We start from the raw sequence: 21,693 nt of genomic DNA, 5'->3' as shown, positions 1-21,693 counted from the left end.
CATGTTTTGTACTGAAAATGGAATGTCCCAGTTTCTTTAATCGTTACAGCACATTCACAAGTTTCAAAATGGGAAAAAAAAAAGGTCTGGACAACTGCACAAACTGTTTTTTTTTTTTTTTTCACTTTTTCTCTTTTTTGTTCCAGGACTCAATGCATAGGATTATACAGTTAGAATACAGTATTTCAACATGTTTTACAAAGATTTATATGGTATAGCAAACAAGAAATAAAAATAATAACTGCACAGCAGTAAGAAAGGTCATTTGTCGAGTATAGATAGTCATTTTTCGTTCACACTGTGGAATAGCTTAGAAACACTGGGCAAAAACAATGAACACAATTGGAACAATTTTGCGCTATATTCAATCTACATCTTTTGACTCCAGACTAATTTGGAAACGCCAGACATTTTCAAGGGAAATCCAAATCACATTGGCCACTATAACACATGTATTCATTTTGGCTTTTTTTTTGCCTTTGCCGTCAAAGTCCTACTAAGCACACACCACAGACACCCAAATAAAATGCACACGTCGAAACTGCAATCGTAAAAGAAATCTTACTGAAATGTCTTCAGCCTATTGGCACACATATGGCTGCAGCGGGGCATCTAGCATTTTAGACAGCACACATAATATCACAAGTCCAAATACATTGCTGTGTCTATAGCACTATCATCATCATAATCACCTAGGTTAATGTAGAAACAATACACATACATGTATCATCCTATTCAATAAGGCACGTTTTTGGTTAAAGAAATGCTCTGAAAGAAGCCTTGCATCAACTTTGTCAGTGAGAAAAGAGTCAGCAGTAAACAACAGTGGAGACAAGGATGGAGACTGCAGTCAGCATGCAATTAAGATCAAAAGCCTCCCCTGCTGATTCCATTATACAGAGTGCCACTCTGCACTGCACCGAGTGGGCAGAGCCAAGTGCCGTTGGTCAGGATACCATGGTGCCATGCTGAGATTGCAGGCAGGCAGGCTCTAGGTCTGTGAAAACCCCATCTCTAGCCAAGGCGGGAATCGTTAACATTCTGTGGTCTTGGGAGCTCGTTATGCTCCGTCAACTGCTCACACCCAAGATCAGATAGAGGGAGTACAATTAAATCATCTGTCAACGGGGAAAAACCTACAATTTCGAGATAAAACATGGTTGTGTTAAATGGCCCAAGAAATATCAAACTCTCATTCCCATCCTGTCAACACCCCAGCTTTGACACTGACATATCAATATTCCAATTATAATAACAATTATGTACATGATTGAACCTGACACCCCCCCCGCACACACCATACAAAGGCTAAAACCACTGTAATTTTTTTTTCAAAATGTTCCACTTAAGTACCAACTGCATCTCTAATAGATTATTAAAATCATATGCAACAGGCTCTTTCAAAGCTTTAGAGGCAGAATGCTTGATGATTATTTGGAACATTAAAAGGATAACACTAAAAAATGCATTAAGCCATTAAGAAAATCATTGAACATATTGCTGAATTACTACTGTATGTGCATGAATTTAGAACGCTAATGCAATAGTTAAATGTGGCTCAAGGTATTGTTATTGCAGGGCTAATATGAGATGACATGGCTCCATGGCAGAGTAAAGTTGCTTCTTGCCGATACTTAAAAAAAAAAAAGGAAAAACTGTAAGAAAAAAAAATCGGTAAGTAAATGAAATGTCTTAAAAAACTTCCCCCTGTGTGCTTTAGTTGAAGTGGAATGTATCATGGCACTGTACAATAAAGGGAGACAGACTGTGCTATCATTGATTTCCATTAGCACGAAAGGAAATCCGGCTAAAAGTGAAGGATTTAACTCGACTATTTCTGAAGCTACTAATGACCTGGCATCCATATGAGCCAGTATATTGCTAGATTGTGGAGAGCTAGTATTATACAGGCTCATATTAATGCCAGTGTCCTTATAAGGACACTGTGTGTGTGTGTAATCTAACAATGTACAGTGTCCTTATGAGGAGCCTTTGGTCTCAGTCAAAAAAGCTAGATTAGAGCACTGGCTCCAGTGTGTCACCAGTTTTGGGGCATTGAATGACAGAAAGCAGGCGTCTCTTCACACTCGCGCCTGTTAGTAGGCATCCTGTGTGCGCACAAACATTTCCCACACTCACACACACACACACTCAAGTTAACGCGATACACGCTCTTGTTCACATGTACTTCACACAGACATCTACGCACACACAGGCTAATAAAAACACTATCCGTACCACAAGGTGATCCATTTAAAAAGATAATTTTTTTTTTTCCTTATAAAGCTTTCCGCATAAAGACTGCACGATAAAAAAAATATATAATACAATTCTTAAAACCTTTTCTACACATAAAGAAATTGAACATCTGATTATCTCCTATGCCAGTTTTCCACAGACGGGCTTAATTCTCAGTGAGAAGTCTCCCACACTGCGATGTAGGAGCAATATTCAGTGAAGCTTGAGGGTGCACGCACACAGACCTTTAAGGTTTGGCAAGTTAGCTTTAAGGCGTACCTATGAAAGTGTAACCCATCATTTTCTTCCCCTTTTTGCGCTTTATCTGCATACCATTAGTCCCTGTTAGTCTGCTGTACAGAAAAAAATGTCCCAGGGCCACGATGCACAACATACACCTACAGTATACGAGTCCCTTCTCACTTTGACTTATTTCTGTGTTATACACTGTGAAAAAAACGAAAGAAATAAGCCCCTGTAGTCACTGGCAGTATCGTACTATACCCCCCTTCCCTCCCTCTCTTCACTCGGGGGTGGGGTTAGAGGTCAGTCACTTTGTTTTCCAGGGCGGCTGCTATCTGCTGGAGCCGCAGGGTCAGCTGTTTACTCTGCGCAGCCGGATCCTCTTCTAGAGATGCGATGATCTGTGTAAGAAAAAAAAGGGTGGAAATTGGGGGGAAATTAAAGAGATGACAGAGAGGAATAAGCATAGAGAAGAATGGGGGAAACATTGAAGAAGAAAAGAGACAAGGAGAGGGACGATGGATGGAGGAATAGTGCAGGACAAAGGGGTGGAGATAGGGAGGAGACTGCTGTTATTCGACATCAACGCTCACGTCATACAAGCCGTTATTGTTCGCCAGCCCCACTCAAGGGAGACTGACAGCCCCATTTGTTTATCCAACTTGTTCATTAGGTTTTGTTTATCCCCTTTTTGTGACCTCGAGTGGCAATGCACAATGGACACTTAAAAATCAATTCCCAGAGCAATTTTCCAATTCGCATCCCATCAGAAACGCTTTCAATTAAAATTTTATACAATCACTCCTCTGGCATATCAAGAGTGAAGTGAGGAGGAGGAAAAAAGGGGAAAAGCAATAATGTAGTGGGCAGTAGTGCATTCAGTGGAATAGCTTCCTTTGGGTGCGATAGGAGGAGAAGGGCCTCTTACCCCATCATAATATTTGCTGGCATACTGGTAAAGCTGATGGAGAGCCACTTGCGTGTTCAGTTTGTCTGTGTGAGACTGGAAAACATAAATGACAGTTCAAGGTTAAATACAAAATCTAAGCATTTCCATTAATATGGCAGTAAAAGCAATATGGATATGGGAGACCATTATTGTTAAACATCAGATATTAAAGCTATAATCATGACATTAAACATTTAATCTTTCAAAATATACTCCCTTATCAATGGTACAATGTTGGTCTTAATAGCACGACCTCGGGTGTTTATTTTTTATTTTTTAATCTATATTGGACTCAGTTGTGTGATTCCGTCTGTGGTTATGGACACAGAATTAGCTCGGACTTGTGGAAATGTCCACACAAAGGCACTATACAGGCCTTATATTCCCTTTTTATGCCAAACCAAACTGGCAAGGAAACATTCCCAAGGTGCATTTGGGCAAGAAAAACCCAATCAACAAGCTCAGAACTGTTATGTGCACAAACGCTGGCAGAAAGCAATTACAATATGGGAAAAATGTGAAATAATTGCACTGTCGCCGGAACCAACCGAGAGTGAAAAATCTTAAGGATGCAAAACGTTAATAGGAGAATCAACTGAAGAGACACAGAAGTGTGTTTCTCACCCGTGACACCTCTGCCAGATGAGTGTTCATGTCTTGGTCACTGACGGAAACCATCTGCCTAATGCCCTTATAGTAACTACACAGAGGGAGAGAGAGAGAGGCAAGAGGTGGTAAAATGAGATTATATAATAATTATTATTATTATTATTAACACAAGTGTTAGAGAAAACAACAGCTTGAATTGTAAAGTGACTTACTCATCCACCATCTTCTTATAGGTGGAGATCTCCTTTGCATAGAGTAGTTTGTTACTTGGAGAGTCCTAGAACACAATAATAATAATAATAATAATAATTAAAAAAACATGTTTATTTTACATTAAATAACCCTCGATATCATCTACTCAATCCTTTACTCCATCTTTTCTTTTGCCCTTTAATTCCCTCCGCCCTTCTGCACTTCCACCTCCCTGAATCCACTCACCCGGCTGAGTTTGTGCTCGCTCTTGGTGCAGGCATCCATGAAGGTCTGGGCGATGACAGAGAGTGAGGCATCCACCACTTCAGACACGTGGACATCAAAGATGAAGTGGGGATTCTTAAGGATGTTCACCCAGAACCGTAGAGGAAGGCTATTTGTCCAAAAATAGCAAAAATATAATATATAAAAATCAGTCTGTTGTCGTGTTGTTGTTACCATTATTATTGTTCCAAAATCAGGGGGGGCGGGGTCTCATCAACCATATTATAACTATAAATTAATTTGAGACAGGAAGACATTTCATGTGTGAGAGCGTTTGCCTGAGGTGCAATTGAGCGCAGTACAAGATAATAACAGGGGTGGTGGAGAAAGCCTTTTGCAGGTGTCAGTTTATTCAGAACAATACCCTCAACTGTGGCTTTATATTTCTATCTCAGACAATACTATCGGAATTTGTGCTGTTCATTCAAAATGAGCTTATTTTTGACCATCTACGGACCTGCAGCACTGGGCAAAAGTCAAGCTTCATGCATAATAATAATCAGAAATGTTGAACTAACTGCAAGTTTGTTAGACTGCAAAAGCACTCGTGCTATTTTATTTCCCCCTCTGAGCAGGAGAACATAAGCTCCATATGCTCGACTCCAACCTGGTGTCCACTTGTGAATTCAAAAGAAACGGCTTCCAAAAAAACACTCTCCACCCTAATCAGTATGAATGCCCCACTATCTGAGACATGAAATGCACAATGTGTAAAATTCATACTGGTTTGGTAATACCTCCAGGGAAGGCTGAGGATACAATAGAGGCATAAAAATAGCAATGTTTCTATAATCACCGAATTAAATTAGCTTGGGATATAATTACCATGTTTGTTTGTTGTTATGCCTTATACACACATTCATATTTAATACATGGCCCTCACTTGATTTGATAAACAGAATGGGTGGATGCAGAAAGTGGTGTGGAGTGCGGCAAGTAATTAAATCGCTCATCTCCTGTCCTTGTGTGGGTGCTCTCTTACTCGCCTTACGTCAATCACTGGCATCTACATGCAACACATCGTCTTGTATTCTTGAGCCTCAGCCGACGTGACACTAATTTATGCACTTAAATGTCACATGGGAGCAGGGGGATTGCAAATGCAAACTAAGTGAACTGAAATTGTGCATTTGTATTCAGCTCTGTCTTGGATAAGTAAGTTTTATTTCTTGGGAAGTTACTGTATGGAAGGCAGAATGATCTGTGACCTGGTCAGCCTATGCATTTCAGAGTGTGTGTAAGAGTGAGCTATATTTATGAAAGTACAATTTATATAGGTATGTATATAATAATAATAAAAATAATAATAATAAATTGTATTGTTGTATATATATACATATGTATATATACATACATATGTATATATACACATATACATACATATGTATATATATACACATATACATATATATACACATGTACATATACACATATATACATATACACATATATATACATATGTATATATACACATATACATACATACGTACATATACACATATACATACATACGTACATATACACATATACATACATACGTACATATACACATATACATACATACGTACATATACACATATACATACATATATATACATACATACATATATATACATACATACATATATATACATACATACATATATATACATACATACATATATATATACACATACATACACATACATACATATATACATACATACACATACATACATATATGCATGCATACATATACATAAATATATGCATGTATACATATACATACATATATGCATGCATACATACATACGCACACACATATATACATACACATATATACACACACACATATATACTGTATGTATATAAATAAGTATTTTTACTTTCATTTTTCACTCAATTTGAGTAATAATACTTGAAAAGTAAAAATACTTTAAATAATTCTTTTTTTTCCTTCTTTTTTTAAATCTTACAATCGGTCTGAAACAAACTGAAAAGAGATATAAATAAAATCTCCCATAAAGACAAATCACGACAAACCCCACAGGACTAATAAAACTAATTATACATAAAATTGGTAAAACTCTCTCTATGAGAATAAAAAGGTATATCTGCATTAGCATTGACAAAACATGTTATTATATACTCCACTTCACAATCTTTCTACAGAGCCGCAGTTTTTAGTTTTCATACTGCCAGCACTTCTTGGCGCAAGTAAATGGTCTATAGCGTGTAAGCAAGTGTGCTGTACTTTTACCTATTTGTCTTCCAGATATGGATGGTTTCCTCATCCACATTGTTGTGTTTCAGTGCCTGTTCATCCAGGAAGTCAAAGAAATACTTGACAGCCGGCGGCACCACTGTCCCAGAGCACAGCACACTGCGGAAAAAGTCATCCACAAACTGCTGCAATGTCCCCTAAAAGAGGCCACAGATACTGTCTGTGAGGCACAGTTCTGAGACATACTGTGGCGATATGACACAGACATTCAGAGCTCTCAGTATTTATAAAATTTTCTGTGCCATCAGTTAAACTTGTCTTTTCAAATGAAAGCAATATCCTGGAAAAGCAAAACTGTAATTTCCCTATGATGACCTTAACAAAAATGTGTGATTCAGTAGATTATTATTTTGTACCTTGACAGAAAGAAGCCGTGTTAGATAGATCTCTGTAATAGCTTTGGTCATCGACTTGTCCTTGATGCTTCCTCGTTTAGATTTCATCTCATCCAGTTCGTCTTGCGGCCTCACCAAATGAAATACCTTGTCATCATCTAACAGAGCGTTTCCTACCAGGAGGGGAAAAAAAAAGTTTTTAACTTTCATCTAATAACTCCTCACCTTATTTATTCATGCACACCCTTACAGAAAATATTCAAATGATGAAAAACAAGAGCATGTTTGTCAACTGAATATGAATGCAGAGAGAATATGAAAGTGGGAAATTCTAAACAACCATCTATTCTGCAAAAAGGCTGAGGTAAAAAAAGAAAAAAAAAGAAGTGGATATTATTTCAGCATGATCTCAAAGTACGCCACATCAAGCAACGTGCATTAGCAAGTTAAATGAAAGTGGGGACAAAAGCCCTGGAGAAAAAGCTCCAGAAACGAGCTTTACATTCTCGAGTACTCGTTGGATTTCTGTGTTGCAGGTTTCAACAAGTGTGTCTTGCCGTTATATATGTATTTTAAGACACTTACGCTCCTCGTGGTTTTCTTGATTCTGATAGTAGTTCTGCTGAGTGTGGAGCACCCTGGACAATACTAATGTGGCGTTATCTCGCACCTGGAATGCACAAAAAACAGTCCTCTGTTGGACACATCGCCAACAACCCACACTTCATATACACTGAATTAAAAAAAAAAACTGTGACTGAGGTCGACTGGTCTTTTTCAGGGTCCCCAGAACTAATCCATAGTCAATTTGATTGAATGAGCAACAACACTGGGACTTTATTGGTGCATTTAGAGGCCACTTTCCCTGCTGTCAACCCATTATTGACCTGGCAAATACTGTGATTAAGACTTCTGACACAGCAGGTGAATCTATGGTTGCAAGGCTCTGAGAACAAGACATCAGTGGGTGGGATGAAAAAAAAAAAAGATTACCTTTGAAAGAGGGGGACTTAGGAGGCTAAGAGCAGAACAGGTAGAGGATATTTGTGAGTGACCTTGATTTTCCAAAGATCAATACCACGCCAAGAAGATTTAGTTGTGTTCTGTCGCCATCAAGAGCTGACAAGAGCGAACCAGGACCGGGTACTTTTGACAGCCTGGTTCGTGAGAAATTTGAATTTTAGGCGTGCTACTGAGGGAAACGGTGACGGACAAAGGTTAAACAGGGGCTTTCTGGTATATTTGATGGGTGGACATAAACAGGTTTTTCTTTTGTACAAAATAGACAGCATGTTTGGTTTCACAATACACTGGAAGAATATGCCCAGAATATAGATTTTACCCAGATAGCAGTACAAGATTGCACACATGGATTTAAGTTGGTCTGTAAAAAGTACAGAAATAGTATTTTTCCAACAAAACATTGTATGGTGCGCGCTGATATATTCAAAACTGAAGGTCTGCAGCAGAGAGACAACACGCTGAACTCTAAAAACAGATCCTCACGCCCACATACAGCTGTTTACTTGCCCGATTCCTTGATTTTCTCAGTCTTCCTTTTGTGATATAATTGGCATCAAAACACTGAAGTGTCCTCCATACTCACATTGTAATGTGCCAGAGTGTTGATGTGTCTCCACCTGCCCTCTTTTTGGGAAGTCAAGTCCAGATCAGACAAAATCTGCCCCGTTGATCCAGGACGCCACTCTGTGGTGAAGACAGGAGAAAAAAAAATGTTGCAAGTTTTACCTTGAAATTCGCTGCCAAGTCGAGATGAATTGCAATGTTTGCTAAATTGTTTTCAGTCCCCATTTATTCCATCATGGGTCAATTTGACCCTGAGGTTACGCCACAACAGTGTGGTCTTAAATCCATCCTCCGTCTGTCCTGTATTCTCTGAGCTAATTTTGGATAAAGAACTGTACACTTGTAGGAGGAGAACTGACACTTCAGTAGTTTCTGAATAATTTAAATCTAATTCAAAGATGTGATTTGCAGCCAAACACTTTCAATTTAGAAACATCTGCCACAGCCGCAGACCTGCGCTCTACACCATCTGCGACTTACAATATTATTCATTTTTGAGTTCCACCGAATACAAGAGGGTTATCTTTGTGATTCCCCATGAAAGAAAAACGCATCTCTGCTTATCTAAAATGTATAAAGGAACGAGATCTACAGCATGTGTGGGAATAAAAATTGCTTTGATGATGGAAAATGTCTATAGAGCTTTAGCCTTTCAAGTTAGTCCCCACGGTTTCCGACTACAGTAGCGAGCAAAACTTTGTTTTGGAATGACAGCTTTTCTTCATGTTGCTGACACTGAAAAAGCAAAGCTTTTTTCTTTTAACCTGACAAAGAGTGAAAAATTAAAAAAATAATGAATAATAATCGGGCATTTTTTTTTTATATCGGACTCCATTTAGACATTTTTACTCTATTATTGCTACATTAGTCATCGTTAGCAGACATTTCTTGCTTCCTCACACCCTCCTCTCTTAGGGTGGTCTACTGTATCTTTACTCACCCAGTGTGACGCTGTCGACCTTGGGCCGCTGGGAGTAAGGCAGGTTCCTGTACACCTGCTCAATGATCTTCTCTTTCACCTGTGAGATGGTGTCACAGTTCAGCACCTTGACGGGCGTCACGTCTGGACCCTCGCCGTGCACCAGGACTTGCACCGTCTGAGGAAACAAACACACACACACATTATAGGGGTCATATTATACTCTATTTCTCCAAGTTAAACTAGTTCCCTGGTGTCCTAATGAACATGTCCGTGATGTTCTTTGGTCAAAATATCATAAGGATGAAGCACCACAGCAGTTCAATCATCCTGCCAAAACAGCCCTGTTCAGAATGCTCTGTTTAGTAGTATCTTTTTAAGTCCACCTTAATTGTCCACCTTAAAAAATGTAAAGAAACTTAAGGGACTAACAACTACTGGGAGCTAACAGCAATTAGCATTTGGCAAAGTGATCATTTGCAGGCTCTAGCAGGCACATTGTCATCATATATAACATGTATCCACTGGACAGATAAATCCTCTGAGGCTGTATGTTTGTGTAGAACTCTGTGCTGCACTGTGGAGCCAAGAATAGAACTTTTCGCAGTCTTCCGGTTTTCAGATACTGTTGCCGTCGCCAGCCACTCTCGTGCATTTTACGGACAAAGCGGAGCTCCGCGAGACAACAATTCCAGGAATTTAGCACATTGTGACGTCCCAATGAGAGCGGAAGTCAACATTGCGTGTTTCATCTCCTGTACTTGGACTGAGGAGGACCACAAAAACATGAGTGAGTCATCTTTTTTTCACACTTTGCCAACTGATACTGGCCTCCAGAGTCCCAAATATAAGGATTTAAATGATTGAAAAGTTGATATTGCATAATATGTCAGTACCTACACACAAACAACAAATATGCAGGGGTTTAAACATGGCCAGAGCACCCAGTCAGCCACCAATGTACACTTACATACATCAAGCTCCACTGGGATGTTGTCACCATGGTAACCCTGTTTCTAAAAGCGCACTCACACACACACACACACACTTTCAGCACGTTGGCAACTCGGGGGGAGAGTTTCCTGCTGCGGGAGGGGAGGACTCCTGTCACCTTGACCAGCTAATGACCAAGACTCAGTGGGAGCACATTGTGACCCGCCTCACCTCCCACACTCTGTCACTCTGTCAGAAATAACTTCAATGGCCAATTCTACAGACTCAAATAGTGGAGCAGGCGAGTCATTCTCAAGATTAACCTCGCGAGCCCCTTTGCATTTCAAGGGAAAGCAAACAAGAAACACTGCCTGTGAAATCATGCTCATTACACTTTTTCTCCCTCTGTTATTCAATCACAGGAGGCGATCCATCTCAACGGGAGACGTGTAATTCAGTCTAATTTGATAATTGTCCGAGACTTCGGCAATACCCCTGGGTCTTTTTATTTGTGCTCACTTTAACTGAAAACAGCTGCGCTCAAATTAGCTTCCATTATTGAAACACAAAGCCAATGTGAGACATACAGGCTTTTTCCCTGACACCTGGAAGCTGCCAAAGTGGTTACAGAGCAGGAGCAGGTTGAAAGGTCAAAGGCGTCGTAAAGGTGGCTTGTACTCGACGCTCGTAGAGACTTGTAGCACTTTGAGCCTAAGCCGTGCATCTCACTGCGGTATTGGAATGTGCTGCTCGTGTCATTTTTTCGAGCCGAGAACACTGACACTGAAAATGGATGTCACACAAAGGCGGGCAGTCGCCTGGCTTTTTTTTTTTTTGGGTGGTTACTATAGCAACTGCACTGTATGTGTGTTTGTGTTGCTCATACAGCAGACAACAGCACTCAAAAAGCAGCAGTGATTGCAATTTTTCTGGCTGTGGAGATTTTATACAAGCTATTTGTTTGTCTGTGTGTGTGTGTGTGTGTGTGTGTGCGTGCGTGCGTCCATGTGTGTGTGTGTGTGTGTTTGTGTGTGCGTCCATCTCACCAGGACAGAGTACTCTACGTCGTCGCCCAACAGGCCTGTATCATTGAGAGTGTACTTGGCTTTCTTCACTCTGGCGTCCACAGGTCCTTTCTCGATCTGGTGCTTGATGGCGCGGAACAATTTATACAAGGGTTCGCCAGCGGAGTCCTGTTACACAAACACACCCAGAAAGACACACACACACACACACACACACACACACACACACACACACACACACACACACACACACACACACACACACACACACACACACACACACACACACACACACACACATACACACACACACAAAGCCATTTAGACGTTGCCACAGATGTTGTAAACAGACTAATTGTTGTGATTAGCAGTTTAGTAGACAGATAAATGCACGTTATCAATACTGAAATGGAAAGAACTCCTTAAAACGAGCCCAGGGTTTAGAGCTGTAGCACGTCAAAATAAATAAAATGTATTTCGACGTGCTACAGCTCCAAACCCTGGGCTCGGTATTAATTAAAACTGTGATGACCCATTTAAAAATGATGTGTTTGAGCTGGCTGAGAAAGTTGATAAGCTGCAACCATACACTTTAGATTAGGGAATACATATTAACCATTAAGTAGGTGCTTAATATAAGGAGCATACTAGCCCTTTATTAGCAATAATTAAAGCTCACAAAGAGTGGTCCTGTTGCACATATATGTTAGTTATGGAGGTTTTCTTACATAAATGAACTTGTTTTTATGGTCAAAAACCTCCTAGTTGCTGTAAACGAGCCGATAGAAATCTCTCCTTACTGACGCTGTCCTCAGCCGCTGTGTTTCAGACTGAAATCTCACACCCAGAAGACAGACTGTGTTGTGATTGGCCAGCCAGCGTAGAGCCTTCCCAACTGTCTTGTGATTGGCCAATACCCGGAAGTGACATATTCAGCACACCCGCTCTCAGAAGCGCAGCTCCCCCCTCTGGAACGGTGGATGCACTGCTACTCATTATCAAAACATTGTTTTAACAATGTTTAAAAATAGCTTTGTCACGACTCCCCGCCGCAGTCCCTTTTATGACTTTGACCCGGAGTCAGACCCAGAGTCAGAAGACACTGTCGCTCGTGAAACACCTCCACAACGGACATTATTCTTCTTCTGCGGTACAATGTACGCAACCGGATGTGCCCGGACTAGTGCCCGGACAAGGAGAATCCACAGCATTTCAGGAGAAATGCTGGTTACGTAACCAGAAGGTTTTTTGTTCAGAGATCTCGCTTTACTAATTAAGGGCTGTTAAGTATGCTACTTATATGCATGTTAATAAGCACCAAGTTATGGGTGAATATGTATTTCCTACTCTAAAGTGTTACCAAAATGACATATCATACATACTAAGCGAAACTGTTTCAAAATATTCACTCAATCAACACATTTTTCAGCATATTTTAGACGTGATACACTGTAAATGACCTATAATCACCCCATGTTACCTTCAAAAACTGGTAAAGGCAGATAGACATCCAGTTACAGAGCATCCTCTCCACCACTGTCTCTGACCTGGAACAGATGTACATGCATTTTCATATCAGAATAAGGCGAATAGTGTATGTTACAATACATTTGACAGGTAATTCACATCATGCAACTTAAGAACAAGACAGTCGCACGTCCCCTAGCACATTTCTTGCACAGCTCATCAATTACTTTTTATTGAAAAAGTCACGACACCAGCGACTTGACAGATCGGCCATCCCTAATGTCAGATATCCACTGGTGGGTGTTAGTTTTCGCTGTTGCCTGCCTAATTAGACTTCTTGTGTGTAAGGGTGGCTCTGTTGGCACAATGGCCTAATCAGCATAATAAGCCTCTCCATTGGGGGATAATTAAGATGTGTACGTTGCGTAACAGCCAGTTACTGTAGTAGCAAACGGTGCAGATCACACCCAGCAGCGATGGGCCACTGTCCTGTCAGACAAGTGGGTCCTGCTGTGGGAGGTGAAGCAGCTGTCAGTGGATGACTTGACCTTGTCATGATCATTACAGTATAGACAAGAGTAAAGAACAAAGAGCACTAAAACACGCTCGACAGTCTTTCCTTCAGGCTTTGTGTTTGAAACAAATTGGGCAGTTGAACGCTTACACATTATACGTGTGTAGAAAAAGAAATTATGAGTAGTATTGGAAACCAAATTATGATTAAATACCAAAACTAAGGTTTTTGAAATGTGTTGATCTATTCTCTTGGAGAAAAGTGCTATTATTATTGTTTAAAAAAAAAGGATCTGAGATATTTTCAATGTTGACTTGAGCACTGAGGGCAAAAGTTATGCTGATGAAAGCAGTTCTGATTTAATTTAAACCACACTATATGTATGCTTCTAAGGCAACTCTTGGAAAACCAATATAATTTGTTTTCTGTTTTCAGGGAAATCAAAAGCATCACTGGCCTGAAGAAAAGCCTGCACCCCCATTGGCCAAAAGTTACATTAAAAGAAAACAAATTGGAAAGTGACAGAATAGTTTAACTCCAAAGAGGGGAAGAGAAAAAAAAAACATCACAGAAGAAGAAACAGAAAGAGAAAAGACTGGAATCCATTAAGCAGACGTCTGGCTTTTCACAGTGAACTACAATACTAATGGAGAACATGGCAACAGGAAGAAACAGTCCACCGGATCGTGAGATAACAATTCCCAGCTCTTCTAAATCAGGTATTTGGCAGTCAAATATTGGGTAAACTTAAACAGGGTATCTGCTGGTTTCAGCAAGTCTAATTTAAAACGTTTTAAGGATGCGCAGACACTGTCAAAAACTGAGAAAAGGGACTTATGAATCACAAACATCTGTATATATAAAAAAACCTCACGGCAATGGGTCAAATAGTCGCTGAGATGCACGGACTCGGAGACAGAAATGTCACCTGAGACCAGACTTATTCACAACAGATATAAACTATTTTCATTGCGGATGGACTCGGGGGAGTAAATCCTCACTCACCTGCGCAGCATGAGTTTGGGGTTCTTGCTGTGGACGTATTCCTCCATCAGCTCCAGCATCAGTGTCCTCATAATGTCAGTGTAATATTCCAGTTTGCCATGCAGAGCCACAGTCAGCAGAGACGCAAAGTACACCTTGGCCCGGGCGTTGAAGTCATGACTGCGCTCCAGGGTGCGGATAAACTACACACACACACACACACACACACACACACACAAAAAAAAGGCGAGCGAAATTAATCATTGCGAATCATGACGCTTACACATGCAGAAGTTCATCCAACATAATGCGCTTTTCAATAATTAAGAGACCACTGCTGCCAGTGAAGACGATAATTATCAAGGTACATTCGGTTCTGCCTTTTGAAAATATTCGAACTTATGAAATATACCAATTAGCAGCAGAGGAATCACCCACACACGAAGTTAACACCTCAGAGGCCGTCTCAGTGCCAGCGGTACTGTATTATTAGGAATCTTCACACGTCTCCCATGTCCCCCGCTATGTCTTCTGCTTCTCACTTCCAACGCTGTTCACCGCTAACGAAAACATTACTCAGGCCTCCTCCATTCATGGTAGGACTGTCTGAATTAAAAAAAAAAGGTATAAAGGACCTTACAGTCACGGCAACTATGCTCATGACACATTTTGAAAGCTTAAACATATGTAGGTAAGTGTGCGCCATTGCCGCTGTGGGAAGCAGACTTATACTTTTGAGTGTCAAACAGAAGCTAACATAAGTAACAAAGGAAAAGGCGCGTGAAATTCTTTTTCCTTCGTATTAGCTATCAGAAAAAACACCCGCAAATTTATCCTTACGGACGACTGCCTGTGCAGCTGCAGCCGTATGGCTCCAGGCCATAAACTGTCATAATAGCACTTAAAGTAGACATACTGTTGCATTGAATGACATCCTGAGAAAACTCCATAAAAGGCATTTATACTGTGTTCCCATTAAACCTATACGGGAGCTGAATGACTGTGATTATTGCAAATACGGCACCTGCGATTTCAGCTCAGCGTATACATATTTAAGCTGCGAGTAAAATTTTTTCCAGACAGTTTCACACCTACATATCTAGATGTTTTATTGTCGTCACTGCAGTCCTAAGCCTAGCTGAGGCATCAAGTGTAATTACATTAATGAGGAAGGTCTTGGAGTTCAGGAGGTTGGAAAACTGGTTGAGCGACTGCGTCACGGTGGCCCTTCGAGACTGCGGGATGTCCAGCTTCCCCGTTATCATCACATCGTTGGCGCCGTCCTTCGAAGGTAGGAAGAAGACGCGGTCCGTGTAGGTCTTGTAGTCCAGGAAGGGGATTCGTCCCTCGCTCAGGTCGTTGGTGTGGTCCTCCATCTCTATCATCAAGTCTGAGAGATGGAAAAACGATAAAATAAATCCTTGTTCCTGTTGTCGTGTTGCTGCTCTTCCAATAAATTATAATAATAATAATAATGCATTTTTATTTGAAGGCGCCTTTCACGGCACTCAAGGACAGACATCATAAACGCATATGGAATACGGTGACAGGGTGAAAGACGGAGAGGAATGAGAGAGCGCGGAGACGGTTAAATGTCGTATGCCAGTTTTAAACAGGTGCCTGGATTTGGAAAGCGGAAGAGAGTCTAATTTACGGATGAGTTCCAGAGCTGGGGAGCAGAGCAGCTGAATGCACTGCTCCCCATGGTGGCGATGCAGACGGAGGGGACAGTGAGGTGGAGAGAGGAGAAGGATCTGAGGGAGCAGGAGGGTGGGAGGGTGGGAGGATTGGGGGGGTTTCAATGTGGACAGATACGGAGGGGGCGGGCGAGATTATGGACAGCCTTGAACGTATACTGTCCTAAACATTGCCTTGACGGTGACATGAATTCAGTAATGACAAAATAGTTTTCCATTACTGCTGCACATAATGATAACATAATATTAACGGTGGCGACATTATTCAATTCACGGCAGCACAATGCATCAAAGAAATGTAATCAGAGCCACGAGGCAATTCATTACATAATAGTAGCTTAGAGACATGGATCCTTTGATGAGCATTAATGATACTGTCACTTAGGTTTCGGGCAATTTGGCTGTCATCACCTGTGAATTCTTTCTTGCAGCGGTCTCGCACGCTCTCCTCCAGGTTCTCGAGCTGGTGTTTCACCTTCTCATACTCTCTCTCCGCCTGCTGACTCTTTCTCCTGCAGAGACAGGACATTATGTCATTAATGCAAATATCATTTGTGTAAATGAGGACACATTTTCATTTTCAATCAAAAACAATACATGCTTTTAAATCAGTGAAGATAACTGACGCATTTTAGTTGAGAACTTGAGTTTCACAAAAACTATACCATTTTCTATGAATATTTAGATTTAAATTTGACAAATCTTGAAGACCACTCAAAGCTGCTTTACACTACAGTTTTGCAATTCACTTTTGTATGTACACTACCATTCAAAAGCTTGGGGTCATTTAGAAATTATCTCATTTTTGAAGGAAAAGCACTTTTTTTTCAATTAATATAACATTAGGTGAATCAGAAATACACTCTATACATTGATAATGTGGTAAACGACTATTCTAGCTGCAAACCTCTGGTTTTTAATGGAATATGTACATAGGTGTATAGAGGCCCATTTCCAGCAACCATCTCTCCAGTGTTCTAATGGTACATTGTGTTTGCTAATCATGTTAGAAGGCTATTGGATGATTAGAAAACCCTTGAAAACCCTTGTGAAATTATGTTAGCACAGCTGAAAACAGTTTTGCTGGTTCTAAAAATTATTATTTTGAATAAAAATTATGATATTTTCTATTCATTTTGCAACTCTTTTGATGAATAAATGTGTAACATTTAATGGAAAACACAAAAAAATGTGTAGAGGTGACCCCAAACTTTTGAATGGTAGTGTAGAGCCGGGAATTGAACACACAACCTTCAAGTTGAAATCTGACTCACTCTACCACTGAGCTTCCGTCAGCCATACAAGACAAGATGGGCGACGGCAGAAAGGACGAAGAAAAATTGTGAAAGAGTAGAGTTTGACAAATCCACTACGGATTAAATTAAGAAAACAGAGAGACTTTTCCAGAATCCCAGTTGTTAATACAGGGATTGAGAACGGTTTTCCTTTAAAACATTAAAATACTACTATGTTCCCTTAATAATAGTTGACACGAACATGCAACATCGACCCGAGAGATTCTAATGTTTATTGATCATGTGTGAACTGTAATTACTTTCTTCATTATTTACATTTTCCCTTTAGAGACCACTTGGACAAAGCACAGGAATCATGCAAGGTGAGCCATTCTCCAGCATTCTACATATCCACAAGACATCGCTGAACAGAAAATCTTTAATTAAATTAATCTAAAGTGATGATTATACAATGAAAGTGTAGCTACTTGTAACATTACATAAAACATTGCAGAACAAATGAGTTCATAGCTCAAACAGGGAGCTGCTCTCTGTGACCCACATTATCCCAAACATACTGCAAGAAAAAATCTCAGCGCGGTCTGTACAACTGCAGTAAAAATGAATTTACATCAAATAGGATGATTGATTTCGCAAATACCGTGATTATTTTGTAAACATACAGGAGCTAAGAGTCTAACGCACTTGAAATGAATGATTTAAGGGATTAAAATTGAAGGTTTAGCAGCCCGCAGCAATAGTGTTTGTCTTAAAAGAGCAACTACTGTGAGATATTTCACCGTCTAAGGTCAAAACACTTTTCTACAGCTCCTCTGCTCTAAAATGCAATAAAAAAAAAATAAAAAAAATTGAGCACACTTAATTTCTCTTACAGTGCATGTGACGTTAAGAGCTCAACTTACCTGTAGCAGTAGACGGAGATAGCGATGATTAGCAGCATGGGCACAATGACAGCAGGGATGATGATGTAAAGTGACGACTCACTCCTACTCTCGTATTGCACCGAGCCGACCACCCACTCTCCCTTCCCAAACTTGATCTGTGGATAAACGCAGAGAGGGAATTTTATTACCTGCAAGCGCTCAGTGCATTTTCACCAGTGATCTATTTAGGTAGGTGTCAAAGGAAAAGGGTTCAACAGTTAGAGAGGAAACGGGGGACTGAGCAGAATCTACATAATTGTCCACAGTTTTACCATAACACCTGCAGGACATTTAAGTCTGTTCACAGTGCTGCAGCAGTGCTCCGGCACAAATGTATTCCGTCTGACACTTTACAAAAAAAAACACACTTCTTTTCAATGTAGGTATAGGTTGTATAATTGATAGTGCTCTGGCGTAACTTTTTAAATGCGGAGCACAGCCAAAGACGTAAAACAATAGCTTACTTGGAGCAAGCGAGAAGTGCTCACAGTATTCATCACAGCCGTAGCTCAGCTATAATTAAATATAATTATAAGGACCTGTAGGGCCAGAGGAAAATTATTCAGCCATTGAAAAAAAAAAAAAAAAAAAAAAAAAAGGGTCTCAAGCATTACAGAGGACGCACCTGGAGAAATAAAGATTCATGATGCGAGCACGTCTGTGAGTCTGTACATGCTCAGAATGTTTTTAAAGATTGAAGGTGTGAGTATTAACGACTCAAATATGGTGGGTTGATGTCGATTAAGCCAACACAGTATATACTTTTGTTCCCTATTAACACAATTTAAGATTGTACTCCTACACTGCAACAGTTCCTAGAGTCTTTCGGAGTAGAGTAGGAGGTGGAGCCTTCCCAGTGCGTTTTTCCCGCCTGTGCAACCTTGTTCAAGAGGCAGAAAATTCTATTCCAAAAATAAAACGTACAATTTTTTTTTTGTGATAAAGGTTAGGGCAGGATCAGGCTTGAACAATCCCCCAGTTTTTCCGATGATGATCTGAGCTAATTTCCACTCTGTGAATGCATTCCTATCTGATCAATGAATGTATTATGTTGCAACATCAGTTAAGTTTGTGCTTGTTGAAAGGATTCTCTTTAGTGCCCATCTGTCATAATTGGGTACTAAAAAAAAAGAAGAAGATGGAATTAACTGAACAAGTCACAGGCAATAAATTAGAAAATTAGTATAAGAACATTTCATGGTTCTAATTCCTCAAATTAATGATTTTAAAATGAAACATTTGTATAGTCTCTTTATAGTTTTGAGTACTGCTTGGACAAAATATGCACCGTCAAAGTGCAATGTCCATCACAATTACACATAGTAACAATCAATCAACCAAATGCAGTATTTTGTGCAGTGTATTCATAAAGAAAATTTTTTTCCATCATCTGTCTGCGTGTGATCTAACCGTTAGATCCAGCAGCTCGGCCCTCGTGTCTCTGCGGTGGCGTCTGGAGCGAGCGCGGGGCGTGGTGGACGGCGGGTCCAGGAACAGCTTGTCGTCCTGGAGCGTGTTGACTTGACAAGAAACGTCACCCACGAACGCTTGAGCCTCTTTGGCCGTCATGGCTTTGGAGAACCCCCGGCCCTGCGGGGTGGGGAAAGCGGCCGTCATTTTTCCACGCGTCGTGATTGTGCGAGACAGAGGCAGGGAGTGCATCGCCGTATTCATAAACTAACAAGACGCGTCGTATGTTGGGTATTAAAAACATCATTGTAAGCGCATTCGTTTTGTAATGGGTGGAAAATTTATAACAGTGCTTCACTCTTCCACCACGAGTGCCAAAAGTAATTAGAGAGATTAAGATTATAGTCATTGTGAGTGCATAAGTAATTTCTTCTTCAAGTCACTTTAGGCACAGCTCCAGTGAATCCCACAGCTCTGGCACTGCAGAATACACTTTCAGATTCAACAGCACACTTCTATATCTACAGACATACTTTCAATTATCGTAATGCAGCCTGGAATATGGGAAAGGTGAAAATAGCTACAGCGGAAGAGTAATTGAAAAAGCTTCAGAGCTTATTCTTGCAGATGCCTTTCCATCTAATTTATCCAAAATGTGCTCACACATAGAGAATCCTCAGGAGAAAACACTTTACATCCTGAAGGTGACATGAAATAGAAGCAGACAATAAGAGGAACTCTTATGGGGCGTACTGATCATCAATTAATCCTTCAAATTATTTAGCTTCAGCGTCTTATTTCTGCTCCGAGAAAATGTCATTGTTATGCTTTTATGTAGAGCTCGTTGAGAATTTAAGCTAAACAGTACTGTATTTTAGGTAAAATTATCCAATGATGTGACAGAAAGTCACAATTTTCTTTTTTATCTTTTAAATGACACTAAAACCTGAACCCTAATGTTAAGAAATATGCCTTTACATGTTTAAAAAAAGCTCAAACTCATTAGGACTAATTGTAATTTCTCATTTACATTTGCCTCTGTATTTTTCATAATTGTGTTCATGCGGTGACACGGAGTCCGCGATACAATCTGCTCAAGATTAAAAACGTGACAGAGCAACTGCAGTTCAGCATCTTTTCCGTGTTTATCCTGGCGATAATAACACCGTTTGTCTAAATTACTTCACACAAATGAGGCCATTTTCTCAGAAACGGAGCGCTGTCGTGTACGCAGGACTGCGCCGCGCGCTTCCGCGTACTCACAGTGACGATGATGATGCTGGCTTCGGTGATGACCTTCTTTGTCACTTCGTTGAAGGAGGGGTCAGGGTGGTAGTCGAAGGGCTTCAGTTCTTTCACCCAGTTGTCCAGCCTAATGTAGGTTTTGAGGTGCAGGCTCAGAGAGTAGTTCACCGTCGGAGACTGAAACAAGATGACGGTGTCGTTCTTTTCACGGGCGTCCTGAAAGTGGAAGAAACAAGAGTCACACCTATTCATTAAAAACAAGCCACATGACATTTGGACTCAACGTGTGCAATACTGAATGACATTGGCAAATACACACAGTCTTAGTAGAATGTGATCACTTTAATTCATAAATACAGAAAACAAAGTGGTGCTCCTCCTTTTCAGAACTAACCGACACTCAACGATGGTTATACAAAAGTGTTTTAAAGGGGTCATATACCATATTTCTCCAAGTTAAATCTAGTTCCCTGGTGTCCTAATGAACATGTCTGTGACATGCTTTGGTCAAAATACAACAAGAATGAAGAACCACAGCAGTTCAATCACTCTGCCAAAACAGCCCTGTTCAGAACGCTCTGTTTAGTAGTATCTCTTTATGTCCACCTTAAAAAAAAGT

At 40.3% G+C, this 21,693-nt stretch overlaps 1 protein-coding gene across 1 annotated transcript in view; it reads right to left on the bottom strand.

The window, feature by feature from the left end:
- Positions 1-2,777: 2,777 nt before the first annotated feature.
- Positions 2,778-21,693, bottom strand: part of plxnb2b (plexin b2b) — a gene marked incomplete at both ends in the record, with an annotated part of 42,596 nt that continues 23,680 nt past the window's right edge. Inside the window, 18 exons of the mRNA XM_083893982.1 lie at positions 2,778-2,882; positions 3,410-3,484; positions 4,055-4,130; positions 4,252-4,316; positions 4,478-4,625; positions 6,756-6,916; positions 7,136-7,287; positions 7,700-7,784; positions 8,721-8,821; positions 9,642-9,798; positions 11,600-11,746; positions 13,059-13,125; positions 14,565-14,746; positions 15,704-15,933; positions 16,652-16,752; positions 18,399-18,535; positions 19,830-20,009; positions 21,093-21,290. Of these exons, the coding sequence (XP_083750108.1) occupies positions 2,778-2,882; positions 3,410-3,484; positions 4,055-4,130; positions 4,252-4,316; positions 4,478-4,625; positions 6,756-6,916; positions 7,136-7,287; positions 7,700-7,784; positions 8,721-8,821; positions 9,642-9,798; positions 11,600-11,746; positions 13,059-13,125; positions 14,565-14,746; positions 15,704-15,933; positions 16,652-16,752; positions 18,399-18,535; positions 19,830-20,009; positions 21,093-21,290 (2,367 nt within the window). The remainder of the gene's footprint in view (positions 2,883-3,409; positions 3,485-4,054; positions 4,131-4,251; positions 4,317-4,477; positions 4,626-6,755; positions 6,917-7,135; positions 7,288-7,699; positions 7,785-8,720; positions 8,822-9,641; positions 9,799-11,599; positions 11,747-13,058; positions 13,126-14,564; positions 14,747-15,703; positions 15,934-16,651; positions 16,753-18,398; positions 18,536-19,829; positions 20,010-21,092; positions 21,291-21,693) is intronic.

Source organism: Microchirus variegatus (genome assembly GCF_963457635.1).
Source record: "Microchirus variegatus genome assembly, chromosome: 8".
Lineage (NCBI taxonomy): Eukaryota > Metazoa > Chordata > Actinopteri > Pleuronectiformes > Soleidae > Microchirus > Microchirus variegatus.
This window is presented reverse-complemented; position numbering and strand designations above follow the sequence as displayed.